The sequence below is a fragment of the Neomonachus schauinslandi genome, chromosome 1 (assembly GCF_002201575.2).
Source record: "Neomonachus schauinslandi chromosome 1, ASM220157v2, whole genome shotgun sequence".
NCBI classification, from domain to species: domain Eukaryota; kingdom Metazoa; phylum Chordata; class Mammalia; order Carnivora; family Phocidae; genus Neomonachus; species Neomonachus schauinslandi.
Window position 1 is genome coordinate 145,324,225 of NC_058403.1, and position 19,248 is coordinate 145,343,472.

Here is a 19,248-nt window from a genome sequence, read left to right on the forward strand (position 1 = left end):
GCCAGATGCGGGGCTCGATCCCAGGACCCCGGGATCATGACCTGAGCTGAAGGCAGACGCCCAACGACTGAGCCACCCAGGTGCCCCTGGGATAAGTTCCTAAGATCTGGGGTTAGGTAAAGAGTATACTTACCACCAAATCACAGTTTCTCTGGGATATATGCTCAGGGGTAGTTTGCTGGGTAATCACATGTTTAGTGTTTTTTTTCCCCCCCCCAGAAACTGCTACACTATTTTCCAGAGTGTCTGTACCATTTTGTATCCTACCAGCAATGTATGAGTGGTCTAGTTTCCTTCCATCCTCGGTGGAAATTGGTGTTGTCACTATTTTGTATTTTTGCCATTCTGATAAGTGTGTGGTGATATCTCATTATGGTTTTAATTTGTGTTTCCCTAATTGCTAATCACATTGAACATGTTTTCATGTGCTTATTTGCCAACTGCACATCTTCTTTGATATAATGTCTCTGTGCTTTTGGTGTCAAGTCTACTTTTTTATCTAGATCCTGAAGACTGTATCCCATCCCCCTCCCCCCAGTTTTATAGTTTCATTTTTCATATTAAACATTTAAGTCCGTGGTCCATTTTAAGTTAGTATTTTGTATAAAGTGTTAGACTTGGGTAGAGGCTTACTTTTTTCCTCTGTCCTTTGGATAGCCGGTTGCTCCAGCATCATTTGTTGAAAAGGCTGACTTTCCTCCATTGGATTGCCTTTGCACCTTTGTCAGAAATCACTAGGCCGTACTTCTGTAGAGCTATTTTTGGATTCTTTGTTCTATTGATCGATATGTCCATCTCTTTGGCAGTGCCACATGGTTTTGATTACATTATCTATGTAATAAGTGTTGAAATCAGGTAAAATAATTTCAACCCCCCTTTTCTTTTCAGAACTGTTTTGGCTATTCTAATTCTTTTGCCTTTCCACATAAATTTTATTTTTTTAAAAGATTTTATTTATTTGAGAGAGAGAGAGAGATAGTGTATGTGAGAGAGAGATCACAAGCTTGGGGGAGGGGTTTTGGGAGAAGCAGACTCCCTGCTGAGCAGGGTGCCTGACAGGACTCGATCCCAGGACCCTGGGATCATGACCTGAGCAGAAAGCAGATGCCCAACTGACTGAGCCACCCAGGTGCTCTCCACATAAATTTTAGAATAATCTTGTTGATACAAAAATTTTTGCTGGGATTTTGGTAGGAATTGCATTAAACTGGGCTATCAGATTGGGGAAAATTGACATCTTTACTATGTTTTTCTATCTATGCACATAGCATATCTCTTGTTTTGTATTTGTTTATAAGATGGTCAGTCAGGACTGGCCACCAAAAGAGACAGAGGAGAGGCTCAGGAAAATAAAGTTTATTATATTCACAGGTCCTAGGGACAGGCGTGGCATGCCACACAGGGCCACATGGAAAAATACTACAGTGATTAGGAGGCAGAAGATGGCAGCAAGGGGAATGCTTAAAGCCATGGCCTTTATTGGGGTTTCCACAGGAAAGGCAAAGGAGGGGTGAACAGTTTAGGACTGGGTTTGAGTAACTTCAGCAGTGTTTGGGCTATAGGGATAGTCTCTAATTGGGTGGTAACTGGCCCTGGGATGATGAAGGCAGAAGAATAGTGCCTCCTGGAGTGTATGGGCCAGATAGAGGAGTGTCAGGGTCCGGATTGGCAAGTTTGCCTATCAAAGACATAGTTAATCTGAGCCTTTGCTGTCTCTAAGAATTGGCTAGCCTTGGGAGGGTCAGTCTCTCCCCAGTCAGAAAGGTCATAATTACAGAAAATACAATACACACGCAGTCATCTCTCCATTTATTAAGATCTTCTTTGATTTCTTTTAAACAATATTGTGTAGTTTAAGCATATAGATCCTCTACATGTTTTGTTAGACTTATATGTAAGTATTTAATATTTGCAGTGATTGTAAATGGCATTTTTAATTTAAGTTTCCATGTGTTCATTACTTATATGAAGAAATACAGTTAGTTTTTGAATGCTGATATTTTATCCTGTCACCTTGCCAGACTCACTTATAAGTTATAGTAGTTTGTTTCTGTAGATTCTTTGGTATTTTCTGTGAAGACAATCATGTCATCTGCAAATAATTTTCTATTTCATATTGGGTGGGTTGTGATAGTTTGTGTTTTCTAAGGGGTTGGTCCGTTTTGTCTAAGTTGCCAAATTTGTGTGTGTAGAGTTAGGTCCTTTTGATGTCTGCTCATTTTCTGCCTACTTGTTTTATCAATTATTGAGAGAAGGGTGTTGAAGTCTGCAACTATAATTGAGGGTTTGTTTCTTTTTATAACTTTGTCAGTTTTTGGTTCACATATTTTACAGCTGTTTTGTTAATGATGCATGCACATTTATGATTGGTATACTTTATTGGTGGATTGACCCTTTTATTATTATGTAATTTTCTTTGCTCTGAAATCTATGTTATGTGATATTAACGTATACATTCCTGTTTTGCTTTAATGCCATATATACACACACACACACACATACATGAATGCATGTATATATACGCATATGTACATGTATATGTATATACATTCATGTGTGTATACATACCTACACACATATATACATGTATATGTATGTACATACATGTATATACGTTATATATTACTTTCAATCTGCCTATATCACTATCTTTGAGTTTCTTGTAGATAGCATAAAGTTGGGTCATATTTTTAAATGAACTCTGTCTTTTAATTGTATTTAGACCATTTACATTTAATATAATCATATATTTGCTATTAAGTCTACCATTTTGTTTCTTCTTGCTGTTTTTCATTTTCTTTTCACTTTTGTTTGAGCTACTGAACATTTTTTATAATTTTGATTTTTTATAGTATTTTAGAGTGTATTTGTATAGATTTTTACTGGTCCTAGATATTATATATATACATAACATACATATGTGTATAATTTTACATAACCTATCATTTTATTAGTTCAAGTGAAGTATAGAAAACTTACCTTCCTTTTCAACCTTTTAATTTCCCTCATTTTTATATAATTGTCTTAAATATGTCCTCTAAATTCATTTAGAACCAAATCAGACATTATTATAATATTTGTTTCAACCATCAAACATAGTTTAGGAAACCTAAAAGGAGAAGGAAAACCTGTTATATTTACCTATATTTTTCTCATGTTCTTGTTTCCTTCCTGTTAATTCTAACGTTCTTTATCATTTAGTTTCTCTTTGGAATACTTCCTTTAGTGTTCTTTTGGAGTAGGAGTGCTGGTGACAAATTTCTGTGTTTGTAGGTGACAAAAAAAAAAAAGTCTGAATGCTGTTAATTTCAGATGGTTCATGTAATGCTAGTGGATGATCAGTAAAGGTCAAGGAAAAGGAAGACTGTAGGAGAAGTGACCTGCTGCAAGGGCTAATGTGATTTATATGTTTCCCTTTCCTTCACACTCATTGTGTGTGAGGCAGTGAGTGGTGGGGGTTACACATTTTGGTATATCCATTCAGGGAAATACGACTCAGCAATAAAAAGAACAAACTATTGATATATGCTGCAACATGGGTGACTCTCAAATGCATTATGCTAAGTGAACAGAGCAGACCAAAAAGAATACATAGGGCATGATCCCATTTACATAAAATGTGAATTAATGACAAAGTAAATCAATGGCTGTCTGAGGAAAGAATGAAAGGGAGTGAGATGGAGAGATTACCAAGGGAACTTGAAGTAACATGTGGAGGTGTTGTTATCTTGACTGTGATGATGATTTCAAAGATGCATATGTATGTCAAACGTACCTAATGGTACACTTTAAATATATGCAGTTTATTCTGTGTCAGTTATAACTTAATAAAGCTGTTTAAAAAAAATACCACATCAACAAGTGTTCCTCTAGTGCATGGCTGTTGTGCAGCAACCCCACATGCAGGTCCAACCCATCTACTCTTGTTTACAGAGGGAGGCCCATGATCACATGCTTGGATATTGTGGCAGTGTCAAATGGCTCTGGAAGTTTTTAAATGTTTACTCTCAGTTTTCTTTTCTTTTCTTTTGTTTCTTTTCTTTCTTCCTTAGTTCCTTCCTTCCTTCCTTCTTTCCTTCCTCCCTTCCTTCCTTCCTTCCTTTTTCAAGATTTTATTTATATTATTTGACAAAGAGCTCAAGCAGGGGGGAGTCACAGGGAGAGGGGGAAGCAGGCTCCTCGCTGAGTTAAGAGCCCGATGCAAGACTCAATCCCAGGACCCCGAGATCATGACCTGAGTTGAAGGCAGACACTTAACCAACTGAGCCATCCAGGTGCCCTGTTATTCTCAATTTCTGTACTTAAATCTTTGTTGACAGTAAGAAACCGTTTTATCTGTTTTAGAGCAGTTTGTTTCTTCTGTTTTTCATTTTCTTTTTACTTTTGTATGAGTTACTGAACATTTTGGAATCACACTGTTTTAGAGCAGTGCTACCACACTACTTTATATACATTTTTTCCCTCTCAGAATGGGGCCATTCTATATGTATCATTCTGAACCCATTTTATTCTACTTTATGGTCACACTGTGATTTGATTAACTTGCATTCTGGTGTATGAATTCTGGTGATGAGTGTTTGTATGTGATTTTCTTAGCATGACTCCCAGGAAATTAACTGGATCTGATAAAATATCCTGACGAATTTCAAAGTGGATTATATTGAAACTTCGGTATATTTCCTACTCTCAAAATTTTAGAGGAATCATTTAAAAGTTTCATGTAGTGTAAGAAATTTTCAAACTGGGGTGTGCTGGAGGATAGTAGGCTCTGGCATGGTGAAATCTGTGCTCGGATCCTGGCTGTCTGAGTGAACTGTACAGAGACCTGCTGTTTGTCTTTCATCCTTCATTTCCTGTCTTTAGAGATGGAGCAGCAGTTGCCTCATCAGATCAGCAATACAGTGAAAGTGTGTGGTAACTGACAAGTGATATATGTATGTGCATTTCTTTCACTGGATATATTTTTACCTTCATCTGGGACAGTTACCATTTTTTTTTTTCAGGATTAAGACCCATATTTTGAAAATAATTTGGAAATTAGTCTTTAAAAATGGAGGGTGAATTTTATAGAGTGTCTTTTCTTTTAGATATAGGTGAAAGAACTGAGAGATATATATGAACTAATATACCTTTTTTTCCTTTTCAGGCAATTACTATCTTAACTGAATTAATTAGGGAAAACTTCAGAAACAGTAAATTAAAACAGTGCCTCTTACCAACCCTTGGGGAGCTGATCTACCTTGTAGCCACCCAGGTGAGACCATCTGATTAACTCTATTGTTCTTTGACCTGTTCTGACAAATCCTGGCTGACAAGTGTTAATATCCTATAAAAGTTGTTTTGACTTTGCCTCTTAGAGCATACCTAAGGAACCTTGGGGAAATTTTACCTCTGAAATACTAAGTTTATCAGTGTCTTTATGTCTGTCCCTATCCTTGTCTGTCTGTCATGTTCCCTCTCTCTCCCATTGCCTCCTAGGAAGTATAGGAAAATATCAAGCCATATTTAAAAACCAATTGACCAAAAGTCCCCCAAACTCCTTTCTAGATTGCTACCATCTTTGACTCCTTCAAGAGGAGGCCATTGGTTCTTTGTGTATAAAAGCTTCCTTTCAGTTAAAAACACTACTTTGTGCAAATAGAGCTCTTAACATGGCCATGAGAGTTTGTGACTACAGAATTTGACTTTTTATTTCTTAAGTTACAATATTGAAGTGCTATTGAATTCAACAAAAAATTAGTATTTCTTTTGTGTTTTTTCTGAATATTATTGAATTGATAATGATAAATTATGAGTTATTCATTTGATACTGAGGTTTTTTTTTTTTTTTTAGTTTCAGAGGTAGAATTTAGTGATTCATCAGTTGCGTATAACATCCAGTGCTCATTACATCAGGTGCCCTCCTTAATGCCCATCACCAATTATCCCCATCCCTCCACCCACCTCCCCTCCAGCAACCCTGTTTGTTTCCTAGGGTTCAGCATCTCTTATGGTTTGCCTCCCTCTCAATTTTCATCTTATTTTTCCTTCCCTTCCTTTACGTTCATCTGTTTTGTTTCTTAAATTCCGTGTACGAGTGAAAACATGGTTTTTATCTTTCTCTGACTGACTTCTCGCTTAATACCCTCCAGTTCCATCCATGTTGATGTAAGTGGTAGGTATTCATCCTATCTGATGGCTGAGTAATATTCCATTGTATATGTATACCACATGTTCTTTATCCATTCATCTGTCAGTGGATGTCTGGGCTCTTTCCATAGTTTGGCTGTTGTGGACATTGCTGCTATAAACATTGGTGATACTGAGTTTTAAAGAAGTACTGGTAAGTTGTAGTTGATTAGGAAGTTCTCTCACTGTATTTATGATGTTTTGTGTCCTAGATCTTGCTCAAATGTTGTATAACCTGAGTATCCTTAGTATCTAAATTAAACTGACTTTCTACCATAATTATTATAAAACATCATTATTTAAAATCATTTAGCTGCATAATTAGTGGTAGCTGGTACAACAAATCTGTCCTCCTCCTTCTTTTTTTTTTTTTCCATAAATGTTTTGGCTATTCTTGGCCTTTTGCACATTGGAATCAGCTTGTCCAGTTCTGCAAATCATTTAAAGAAATTGCATTGACTATGCAGATCAAGTTGGGAAGTACTGTTACCTTGATAATTTTGAGTCTTCTGCATATTTGGAATTGTACTGAACCCATGTGTCAGTTAGGAAAGTATTGGTATGTTGATGGTATTTTGTCTTCCAGTGCATAAAAATGGCACTTCATATATTTCTATTTTTAGAAAATACTTTCATTTAAGTTAGTTCATTCTATTCATAAAACTTTTGTACATCTATCTTTGGTTGAATTTGTTCTTAGGTAATTTTATGTTTTGAAGAGACAACACATTCATGAAGCTAGAAAACTAGGAAGTCAGGAAAAGTATATGGGGGGGGCGCCTGGGTGGCTCAGTTGTTAAGTGTCTGCCTTCAGCTCAGGTCACAATTTTAGAGTCCTGGGATCGAGCCCCGCATTGGGCTCCCTGCTCAGTGGAGAGACTGCTTCTCCCTCTCCCTCTGCTGTTCCCCCTGCTTGTGCTCTCTGTGTGTCTGTCTCTCTCTGTCAAATAAATAAATAAAATCTTAAAAAAAAAAAAGGTATATAGGGAAAGTGGCTTTCCTATTTTTGTTCCCTATAAGCCTCGTTCCCCAGTCTAATCACATCCCTACTTGTATTAACAAAGTTACTTTTGTATGTATGAGCAAACAGAAATGTAGATTCTTATTTTGATTCATTTTTATGTCCAATTAGGACAACTCGCTTTTTTTCTCTTAATAGTTATACACTCCTTAAATTTATTTAGGGGCACCTGGGTGGCTCAGTCGGGTAAGTCGGTTAAGTCGTGATCCTGGGGTCCTGAGACCGAGTTCCTCATTGGGCTCCCTGATCAGCAGGGAGTCTGCTTCTCCCTCTCCCTCCTCCCCCTTGCTTGTGCTCACTCTCTCTCTCTCTCAAATAAAAGAAAATTACTTGAGGGAGAGAGAGCATTAGCAGGGGGAGGAGCAAAGGGAGAGGGACAAGCAGACCCCCCACTGAGCATGGAGCCTGACACAGGGCTCCATCCCACAGCCCTGAGATCATGACCTGACCTGAAGGCAGACGCTTAATCAAATAAGCCACCCAGGTGCCCCAATAGTTGTACACTTTTAAGAATAGCCTATGGACTGACTGAGCCAACCAGGCATAGCCTATGGAAATACATACACTGGAGTTATTTCTTAATTAATGAATATATTTCTTAATCAGTACTTAGGGCTCCCTCCTCCCTTCCTCTCTCCCTCTTGTCTCTCCTCACCTGTGCCAAGTTTGGTGAAAGGCAGTTTTACTTTACCTTGAGTGGGGCCTTGACATCAAAGCTCAGACTGACCAAGTTTTGCAGGCCCTTAGAGTAAAAGAAAGCTCAGTGCTCAGTTGAGCTCTCACGCTTGCGATTATCTAATTTTTGGTTTGATTCTTTGTTTTCCTGTCACATCTCTGATACATTGTAAGAATGTAGAATACAAGGTGTTGCTTTTATTAGAAGAGGGGTCAGGTACCTAGTCTGCCATCTGATCAGGGTTGAGAGTCTACTCATGTAAGTGGCATGCAATCAACTGCACATGTTTAAAGATTACAATTTGATCAATTTTGATATATGTATACACCTGTGAAACCATCACCACAGTTCAGATAATGAACATATCCGTCACCTCTAAAAGTTTCTCCACACCCTTTGTAATCCCTCCCTCCTGTCCCTCTTCCTGCTCCCAGGCGACAGCTGATTTGCTTTCTCTCATATAGACTAGTTTGCATTTTCTAGAATTTTATAAATGGAATCATACAGAATCCTATTTCTATTTGCTTCGAAAAGTAGGTCTAGAGAATCATTTTCTTTGGTACGTGTTTTAACTGGATATAAGCTAAGGCTATTTTCATAAAGGGATGATTCTGTGGCATTTGACTACAACTTAGGATAGCAAACTAGAAAAGGAAGTTATGTCCCTGCATCCATAAAAATCAATACCTTTTCATGAGATGAGGGCTTTTGTGGAATTGTCATTTTAAATACACGTGAACCTTAAAATCTCAGGTCAATGCTGACATAGTGAGACTGACCTGAAGCGAGAGTGTATAATACAGAGACCTAAGCCCTGTCCTGTTGGCTGTCTGGGAGCAGCCCAAGGTGACAAGCTTGAGGATGGAAGACCAGAGTAGATTCTGCAGAGAACATTAGGAGGCAACACATTTATGGTTTATGTATTTTTTTCTTTTATCAAGGATACCTCCCACCTTGAGCCCAGGTATTCCTATTTTGTCATTTTTTTTTTTTTGCCCAGCCATTAATGATCTTTCACCTGGACTGTTGTAAGAACTCTTAGATGGTATCCTTGCTTTATTCTTGTGTCCATTACAGTCTATTTTCCAGACATTAGCCAGAGTGAGCCTGTTAAAAACACATGAGCGAGTACGGCGTCCTTCCTCAGAGCCCTCCAGTGCTTCTTGTCTTGCTTGTTGGCACCACCAAATCCCACCATTTGCTGTGGTGGCCACTGTGGGCTGCCTTCCCAGTGCCTGTGTGACCTCAGCTCTCACTGCTGTCCTGCTCTCTTCCTCTTCCTGCCACATTGACCTCCTCACAGCTCTTTGAACCCGCCATGCCATATTCCTGCCTCAACGCCTTTGCACTTACTGTTCCTCCTGCTTGCAGTGATTTCACACCCTCCCCCCAACAGATGTTTGCGTTTTCTCTGTTCAGACCCCTTCAGAGAGCCTTTTCCTGGCTCTGTGCAGTATGAGATGGAGCCACCCTGTCTACGGTCTTCCTCTGGCTCCTTACCCTGCTCTGGTTTTCTTTATAGTAGTCCTCACTGTCTTGACTTACTTGTCTTATTGGCTCTTCCTCTACCTACCTCTTCCTCTTCCTCCTTTCCCTTCCTCCTCCTCTTCTTCTTTCCCCACTAAGCACTATTAAAGCAGAAAATTTGTCTTGCTCATGGCTGTGTGGCTCTTGTTTAGAAGAATTCCTGGCACTTCGCGGGTGCTTTTATAATGCATGACCTGCACCAAGACCAGCAGGAACAGGAGGGAAGTGAGCAAGGAGGCAGGGCTGGAGAGACTGGCCAGGGCATGTGCAGGAAGGACTCCTTGCCTGAGTCGGATGTCTTCGTCTTGACCCTGTGAGCAAGGGGAAGTCATGAAGGCTTTACAGAAGGGAATTGACGTCATCTGGTTTGAATACCAAAAAGATGACTCTGGCTTAAAGGTGGAGAATAGATTGGAGAACGATAAGAAAATATTCTGAACCTAAATGCGAGTAAGCAAAGTAGGAGCAAAGTTAGGAGTGAGAAGAGGGTGTTTCAGGAAAGAGTCAATAGGGCTGAATGTAGTTTATGGTCCATGAAGGAGGACTGAAAAGTGCCTGCTGGACTGAGTGACATGGAAGTCACCGGAAACTCAGCAAGAGCTGTTTTAGGTACTTACTTACTTTACTTTGAGTGAGGAAGTCAGAAGAAGGCCTCCTGGAGTGTGCTGAGGCTTTAGCAGGAGGTGAGGAAGCTGGGAAAGGCAATGTGAAATGAGAATGGTTGTGAAAAGTTGTGGGGGGGGGCTGGGGGCTGCAGGGGGCCCTGTTTGAAAGATGGGGACAGTTAGCCTATTCTAGCAGAAATGGAAAGGACCTGGTGGACAGGGCTTTGAAAATTTAGGAGCGGTACGGGATAGTCCATAACCTAATGACCCTGAAGGAGGCAAGATATGAATGGGATCCTGAGCCCACATGGAAGGGTGGAGGATCCTCTCCTGGTATAACCGCTGGTGTAAGTAGCAGACAGCTTCAGGTGTAGGAACACTGGGAGTTCCTTTCTCACCACTTCCATGATCTCTGAGGAGGAGGGAAGCAGGTGCAGTGGTGGGAGGATCCCAGGTGTGAAGTCGTCCTTTCGAAGAAGGAATTGGTCAGAGAGAGGAACGAATGGGAGGCTGCAGAGTGATACTGAAGGTCCCTGGGCTTTCAAAGCCTAAGTCATTCATGGACTCTCTGTGTTCCAGGGTCCACCCTCTATGAGCCCAGCTGCCTGAGCACAGACCTGGAGAAGACAAGCCACTGGCTCCCTCCAGGGTTGGTTTCCCCAGAGAGGGGAAAAGGGCATGTTGGAGGGTGAGGTGTTCAGGCTTTTGGCAGGAGTGATTGAATGGTAGACCACGGCATCTAAGTGGCCGGGAGGGAGGGTAGGTGATACATTACAGACAGATTGTGGTAGATCAGGCGCCTGGGTGGCTCAGTCGTTAAGCCTCTGCCTTCGGCTCGGGTCATGATCCCGGGGTCCTGGGATCGAGCCCCGCATCGGGCTCCCTGCTCGGCAGGAAGCCTGCTTCTCCCTCTCCCACTCCCCCTGCTTGTGTTCCCTCTCTCGCTGTGTCTCTGTCAGATAAATAAATAAAATCTCTAAAAAAAAAAAAAAAAGATTGTGGTAGATGTTTTGAATAAGTGAGCTGGAAAGGAGGAAAATTGTGTTTGGAAGTTAAATTGGGTGCTGAATTAGTGATTTTTAAGCTGGAGCAGCAGCTTGGGATGATAATGTCTCGATTATGACTGAAATTTTTTTAAAAAGATTTTATGTATTTATTTGAGAGAGAGTGCGTGTGCACGAGAGCATGGGGGAGCAGAGGGAGAAGCAGACTCCCTGCTGAGCAGGGAGCACGTGGGGCTCGATCCCAGGACCCTGAGATCATGACCTGATGGAGTCAGATGCTTAACTGACTGAGCCACCCAAGCACCCCAGCTGTGTGGAATTTTGTGATTAAGTGAGGATGTGAAAAAAAAACAAAAAAACCCCAAAAAACAGAAAGAAAAAAAGTGAGGATATGGTTTTAATGGGTCGTAAGTCTCATCGTAAGTGTAAAAAACATTTGGATCAGTAAGGTACCAGTTCTAAAATTTGGACAGTCTTAAATATTTTCTCTTAACAGTAACTAATTTCTTTTGCTTTAAAGAGATTAATTTTTCCCACCTTTCTCTGTGGTACCTGATTTATATTTTGATTTTATTTGATACACTGCAGGAGGGTTTTAGTGGTTATTACCCTAATTTGGTTCTTTTGTGAGAGAATCATTGCCGATATCATTAAAATTAGTGGACCTGCTAATCACATTTGCTTTTTTTTTTTTTTTAACACATTGTCTTATTAGGTAACATACTCTCTTTTACTTGTACTTATGGGTCATCCTGAATATTCCTCAGAACTGTGTATTCCATGCCTTCAAATCGTTTCAGATAATGTAATAACTTTTAGGTAGGAATAACTGTATTATCATCTACAATTATCAACAGAGTAGTTTCTCTACCAACTGGATCATATTGTCATTTTTCACTTCTTTTCGTCTGGTTTCTGATGAAGGGGTCTGATGAACATCACATAGAATATGATGAGAAAGAGAAATACCTTGTATGTACAATGTAGTAAAAGACCCCCTAACGAGGTCAGAACTGTCAGGTAATCTGTAATACTTTAAATAGAATATTAAGAAGTTTTAGATAGTTTGTGTATTTGAAACTGCCTTTTTCTTGAACGGGTTAATATCTTTTGTGCTGTTAGCTTCATGGCCTTTCCTTCCACTTCATTTTAGGAAGAAAAAAAGAAGAACCCTAGAGAATGCTGGGCTGTCCCCTTGGCTGCATACACAGTGCTAATGAGGTGCCTTCGGGAAGGGGTAAGGCTCCTTTGTTGTCCTCTGTAGACACCCGCAATTGTAATAACCCTTCAGGCACTGTGTGCGGATTGTAGCCTGCAGCAGTGAGGAGCCTGTCAACCAAGTATTGCTCTTGAATTTAAATAATCCCGACAAGCCACTGTGAGCAAGTGACCTACAGCGGAGCACGTGTAAAAATGAACTAGCTTTCTCCTTCACTTTCAAAAATGTCTTTTAAAAGATGATAGCAAGCACAAACAACATAAGTAGCTTTTTTACTAACATGTTCTTAATCCTCCCCTGCTTTTAAACTTATTGATACGCCAGTTTCATAAGCAAGGTGTATGCAGGGAATTTTCTGTGAGCCTCAAAAGCCCCATGATTATCTTGTCAGGTTGCCATTTTGCAGTTCAGAAACAGGAAGCTCCCACTAGTATCCATTGATTTTAATATTAAGTAGTGTTTATTATGTGATTTTTTTTTTTTTTTAATTTATTCACTGTCCTTCTCATGCCATTGTTAATGGCTGAAAACCAGCCAGCCGGCCAACCAACCAAGCAACCAGGATGTGTAGCTCTTGTGTGTTACAATGTAAAGGATTTAGTAGCTGACCTAAAAGGTTCGCAATTTCTGTTTCTTTAAACCATTTGACATCGTTTCACCCAAGGCAAAGCCATAGGTGAAAAACATTCCTTAAGGAATGAAAAAATATGTCACAGTAAACATCTTCCTTTTGAGTTCATTACTTGCTGCATTGTATGGAAATGGAATGATGTTGCAAGTGGAGAAGAGCTCTGTGAGATTTTACCCCTAGTGATCCAGAAGTGAAGTTTGAACACTCCCAGCCTGTAGGATTGAATGCTTTGTCAGCCCTCGTTATGGGATATGAATAAAGCCGGTAAATTGTACTTTATCAATAATACAAGAATTAAGTCATGTTTATCTGTAGTCACAAGACATGCTTTAGTTTATTGTTCAAGGCCTCAAGCTAGGCACACTTGGGGGCACACAGATGAAGAAGGTGAATATTCTCTTCACACACTGATCCCACCTCTTGTAGGAGATAAGATAAAAATACAAAGTGGAATATGTTGAGTGTATAAATATGAAAGAACAAAATATGGGAACTCAAGGGAGAAAGGAGTCTTCTAGAAACTTTCTTAATAGTGTGAAGAAATTTTAAAAACTTTGTATTTTAATTTTTAAAAGTTAGATTAATGTGTAGTAAAAGATGATTAGTTCTAGTCCATGGGGTTATATCCTTTATTGAATATCTTCTCCCCACCCCTCTCTGTGTTTATCACTCTACATGTAATATGAAGAAGAATGTCTGATATCCATGTATATTGTTATTAAATAATTATTGTTAATATTTATAATGACATTTTGTATTTTAGTAGCATACGTACCTTTCAATGTCTTGGTATGTATAATAGGTCTTGTGTATTTTTCATGAAGAGGGAAGGAAGTCCAGGACTCTCTAATTTATGAAAATCTTGTTGTCTATCTGAAAAGCAGTTAGATATGTGCTTGGACAGGACATGCCTGTGTCCCTTGCTTTTCAAAAGTTCACGTTACACCACTCACTTTTACGAAAGACCCATGCTAGCACTTGTTTTCTCTAATTGAAAGAAATGGAAAGAGGATTTCTGCTTCTACGAAAAAAACCAAAAAGCAAAAATAGCATTCAGGGTTTGTTTTGCAACGAGTTGTTACACAGCAGGCTTCCCCCGGTCCCGCAAGGCAGGGAGAGCAGCCCCGCCATGGTCCTTCCTGTCCCCGGAACTACACTCAGCATCTCAGCATCGAGCCACTATGGCTTTGAACCGTGTCGTTGAGCACCTGAGCTTTGTCTTGATGTATTTTCTGCGTCCGTTAACAAGATGTGTCCTAAGGTATCAGAGAAGCCTGAGAGAGGTTATTTTTGGGGTCTGGGAATGCTCAAAATCTTGTCTATTTATGTAATTGCTCTTCGCTTTACACCACTGGGGCTTAGGAAAGGTTTCACAGAAACATGGTACTTTTGGATAGTAGGGGCAGCCTGAACTCTAACATTGTCTCTGTAAGACAGATAAATTAAGGGATGATTATATTCCCCCTAAAAAAGGGTTTCTGTTTTTATAAAAATAACTCAATTGTAGCAGTTCTTTAACATATAGGTCTAATGTCTTTAGGACATAGTTGAGGGTAAATAATTTTTAAGCCTCCTATTTTCAACAATTAAAAACTTTTTTCCAGGTAGGAAAACTTTTCCCAGCACCTACTGGTATTTCTGAATGTAGGTTCTTTTTTGAAATTTACATCATAAACAAAAGAGCATGTGAAATTTATGTGTATGCTTATATGTATGGTTAAAAGCACACACTTTGATACACCCACTCTCTTGGGGAAAAAAAAAAGGCTGGTGGCTTAGAGAATTCTTCTCTGTCCCTCTTGGATTGCAGCTTACTTTTTCTTTCAAGGAGTAGCGATTATTCTGACTTTGTGATAAACATTCCCAAGTTTTTCTTTATCGTGTTTCCATCTTTGTATTGCTAGATATTTCTTTTCTGCCCTTCCTTTTCCTTTTCCCTTTTCCCCTTTCCTTTTTGAGAGGGAGGGACAGAGGGAGATGGAGAGAGAGAATCTTAAGCAGGCTCTACACCCAGCCTGATGTGGGGCTCCATCTCAGCCCTGAGATCATGACCTGAGCCAAAATCAAGAGTTGGGACGCTTAACCAACTGAGCTACCCAGGTGCCCCTGTATTGCTAGATATTTCATTGACTGGTTCTTAAGGTTAAACTTCATATAAATAAATGGCACCAAATCCTGTGGAGACTTAATTCTTTTGCTCTAATGTTAGGTCGAGATTGATACATGCTAATTGTGAAAACTGTTGTTCATTTATACTACTGTGTGTTAAGTTGGAATATGCCTCAGTATACACAGACACACATGTGTATCGGTTTATACTCCCACCAGTAGGGTATGGGAGTACACCTGAACCCACATCTTGAACATTTGATATAGTCAGACTTTAAGTTTTTGTCAATTTCGTGGGGGCATTAATTATTTTCTCATAATAGTTTTTTTTTTTTAAAGATTTTATTTTATTTATTTGAGAGAGAGAGAATGAGAGACAGAGAGCATGAGAGGGAGGAGGGTCAGAGGGAGAAGCAGACTCCCTGCCGAGCAGGGAGCCCGATGCGGGACTCGATCCCGGGACTCCAGGATCATGACCTGAGCCGAAGGCAGTCGCTTAACCAACTGAGCCACCCAGGCGCCCTCTCATAATAGTTTTAATAATCATTTTTGTGATTACTAATAGGATCACAATCCTTTTTTATTTATTTATTTATTTATCTTTTTTTTTTTTTGGTTTTCCACCATCATTAAGATGGTCTATTCCATTTTCTTCTAAAAGCTTTATTATTTTCCCTTTTTCTATTTAGAACTTTATTTGCAATTGTTTTGTGTGCGTGGTGCTATGTATGGGTAGTTTTATTTTTAAAAGTAATATGGGTATTCTGTTCTCCCAGTGCTATTTAATGAGAAGGTCACCCTCTCTCCACTGCTCTGCAGTGTCCCCTGTTATATCAGTGTCTCTTCCTGGGCTCTATTTGTTTCTGTTGGTCTATCATCTGTCTCTGTGCCATACTATCCAAATGAATATTTTCTATTATTTAATAATTTTCAAGTATATGGGGAGTTTTCCCCTACTAACGTAATCTTTTTTTTTAAGATTTTATTTATTTGAGAGAGAGAGAGCACGAGAAGTGGGGAGGGGGAGAGGGAGAAGCAGACTCCCTGCTGAGCAGGGAACCTGATGTGTGGGACTCAATCCCAGGACCCTGGGATCATGACCTGAGCCAAAGGCAGATGGCCAACTGACTGAACTACCCAGGTGCCCTAATGTAATCTTTTTCAAGAGTTTCTTAGCTATTTTTGTTCCTTTCACTTGTATATAGTTTTTACATTCACCTCTTCAGTTGTACCTGTTGGGATGTTAAGAATACATCCGTAAATAAATTTGAGGAGAGTTAGTGGATATTAGTAGAAAATGGAAGGCCTACTCAATGAGAAGACTAATAATAGGAGAATGACACATTTGATTAAAAAAAATGAATTACGGTAACTGAAGTTCCTTTGAATTCTTAATGACATTCAGCTAACATATTTAATTTATTGCTTATGTTAACTCTCTCAGATGTCGGTCTCATTCTTTACAGCTAACATTTATGAAACCCATATTATGTCCTAGCTGGGTACAGGAAAGGTAAAGATGAATTAAGACACTGCCTTGCCTTCATTTTTTAGGAAAAAGAAATGTTTTTATCCTTAGTTCTGTGTGCCAGCCTTTTATTGTTGTTTTTGTAACTTCATTTGCTTTGGTTCCTTTGTGTAGTCACTAAGACATTTTAGGCTATTAATTGTTCTCTCATTCTAGTGTTAGCTGTATCTCACTAGTTTTGACATGTTAGTATTTCCAATGTTGCTATTTTATTGATAGTCCCTAGTTCTCATTTTAAATTTGTCCTTGATCCAGGTTGTTTATGGATGATTAAAACTTTTTCAGGTGGGTGCGATTTTATTGCCTTTTTTTTTCTTTGTTAAAATAACGAAGTTGCATTACCTTATCGTCAAGAATGTGGTTTGTTCTATTTCTCTTAGGATGTAAAAAAAAAAATTGTGGTAAAATACATGTAACATAAAACTTAACCACTTTAACCACTAAGTATATATAGTTCTGTGGTATTGAGTACATTTACATTGCTGTGCTATTTCTGTTGTTTTAAATGTAGTGAGATGTTCTTTTGCCTCACTTACTGAATTTTTTTCTGCATCAAGACTTCGTAATGTGTCTTGTTGAATATGGGCCATTGATTATGGACCTGGTGAAAACCAGGTCCTATGGACCTTTTCTTTCTTTCTCTAATTTCTGCTTTGGGAAGAAAGCAGTACAAAAATTTTACTTCATTTTAATTTGATATGTAGACTTCTTAGAAGCCAAATTTAGTTTTAAAATACATATTTTGGGGCGCCTGGGTGGCTCAGCTGTTAAGCGTCTGCCTTCGGCTCAGGTCATGATCCCAGGGTCCTGGAATCAAGCCCCGCATTGGGCTCCCTGCTCAGTGGGAAGCCTGCTTCTCCCTCTCCCACTCCCCCTGCTTGTGTTCCCTCTCTCTCTGTGTCTCTCTCTGTCAAATAAATAAATAAAATATATATATATTTTGTTAATTATGCATAGAAATTGGCTTTGCCGTGAGATATTTATAAGTGTTATAAGAATAAAGTATTTTCTAGTCAAATACATTGAGACACTGGATTAAACAAGGTTGAACATTTGTGTGTGTGTGTGTGTGTGTGTGTGTGTGTGTGTTTAGGACTTTTCAGAGCTTGTAATTTGACTCTACTTGGGGGGATAGTGTGTGCAACATTTTCAAAGTAATTTGCCCACAGACCCACCTTACCCTATGCCATGTTGTGGGATGCACTTTGGGAGAGGAAGCTATGGACTGACACTGAGACTGTCAGGAGTTTGTTAAGATAGTTTTCAGTAGGTTTTCTCTTTTTTAAAGTTACCTAAGATATTATGACCATGTTTTCTAAACAACCTACTTTCTGAACATGCTTTCTGTAACTTTAACACTGGTGATAGAGATGTGAATTAGATGTTTTTGTCCTTTGTTACAGATGGCAGGGCTTAGGTGGAGAGAGGGGAAGTATTTAGAGTAAGAGACATAGGGTGGACCACAAAAACAACAGGAAGATCTGGTGTGACTCTTGAAAAAGGAGTATGGCAGTATGGAAGGAAAGGTATTCATGATACTGACTGACTTTCAGAATTGGGGCTGGCATTTCAGAGACCTTGAACTGGGAGCCGGAAGATGTGGATTTCAATCTCACATGTGCTACTCTTTAGTGGTTTGGTGTTGGTCAAGGTCTGGGCACCCCACCTGGTGGTATTTCTTATATAGGAGGGTACTTGTTCTTGATGATCTTCCATGAGCTTCTGACTTGGGCCCCCTCTGAGTCTGACAAATTTCCCTTCCATTGCTTTGATCTTCACATTTGCATACAGTAGCAAGGAGTAGTTCCCTCCTTGGGATCATTGCTGTACTGATCTCAGGAATATTTGGCAATGAATTTACATGATGTATGTTTTATATGTGCATGGAATAAAGGAGGGTGAGAAAGGTGACCTTTCTCTGAGGTGTTTATTTTTATCTGGGTAGGTAGCAGCCTATTCTACAACACAAAAAGAAGCTGGAAATAGCTCCTAGACAATTTCCACATATTTGGAGGAAAAGATTAATTTGTATATTTCTATCTGATCAACCACATGTTTTTTGATAGCCTGTGTAATAGTCTGCATATAATTATAGGTGCTGAACTGACATGGCAGAGGTTGTAGTTAAAAATATGAGGTTCAAAAAAAAATAAACTGTTGGCTTTATTATTTTATTTCTGAATAATAGCTCATTCAATAATTTTGAAGTAACAAAATTATTTTAAGAGGAAATTTCATTTTTTAACTAGTGCTCTTTCTCTTTTTTAAAGAAAGCTAGTGGTAAAATTGCTTATGTGTTTAATTAGAAAAGACTGGGCTTGACTTAGAATGAAGTGCCAGAGATGTTAGCCATTATACGTATTATCTTTGAAATGTTTTAGACAACCAGGGTTCCTAAAACAAGGAGAGAAATGAGTTAAAATTCTTGGTTTTGGATAAAAGTTAAAATGTACAGTTATATTTTCTGATTTGTTATTGTAACAGTTTAAGTTTCATCTTCTAATAAAGACATATGTGTGCCTCAACATCAGGTTCTTTTTCGGTACTCACTGCTCTGTTGGCGTTTCTGCAGTGAGACTGGGCAACATCTATGTGGAATAGAAATGATCCAGTGTTTTCTTTATTACTATCCATGATTTTTTTTATTACTTTATTGATGGTATATGACAAGGTTAGTGCTCCCCAAGCCCCTCCCTTTCTTTAGGGGTTCTGGGATGGAAACTTTGTAGAGGTCAGGAGATTCTCAGTGTGTTGGGGGAT

General features: G+C 39.1%; 1 protein-coding gene across 1 annotated transcript in view; it reads left to right on the forward strand.

Moving 5' to 3' along the window:
• Positions 1–19,248, forward strand: part of ULK4 (unc-51 like kinase 4) — a 607,678-nt gene that overhangs the window by 86,013 nt on the left and 502,417 nt on the right. Inside the window, exons 18-19 of the mRNA XM_044912620.1 lie at positions 5,147–5,254; positions 12,155–12,238. Coding sequence (XP_044768555.1) covers positions 5,147–5,254; positions 12,155–12,238 — 192 coding nt within the window. The remainder of the gene's footprint in view (positions 1–5,146; positions 5,255–12,154; positions 12,239–19,248) is intronic.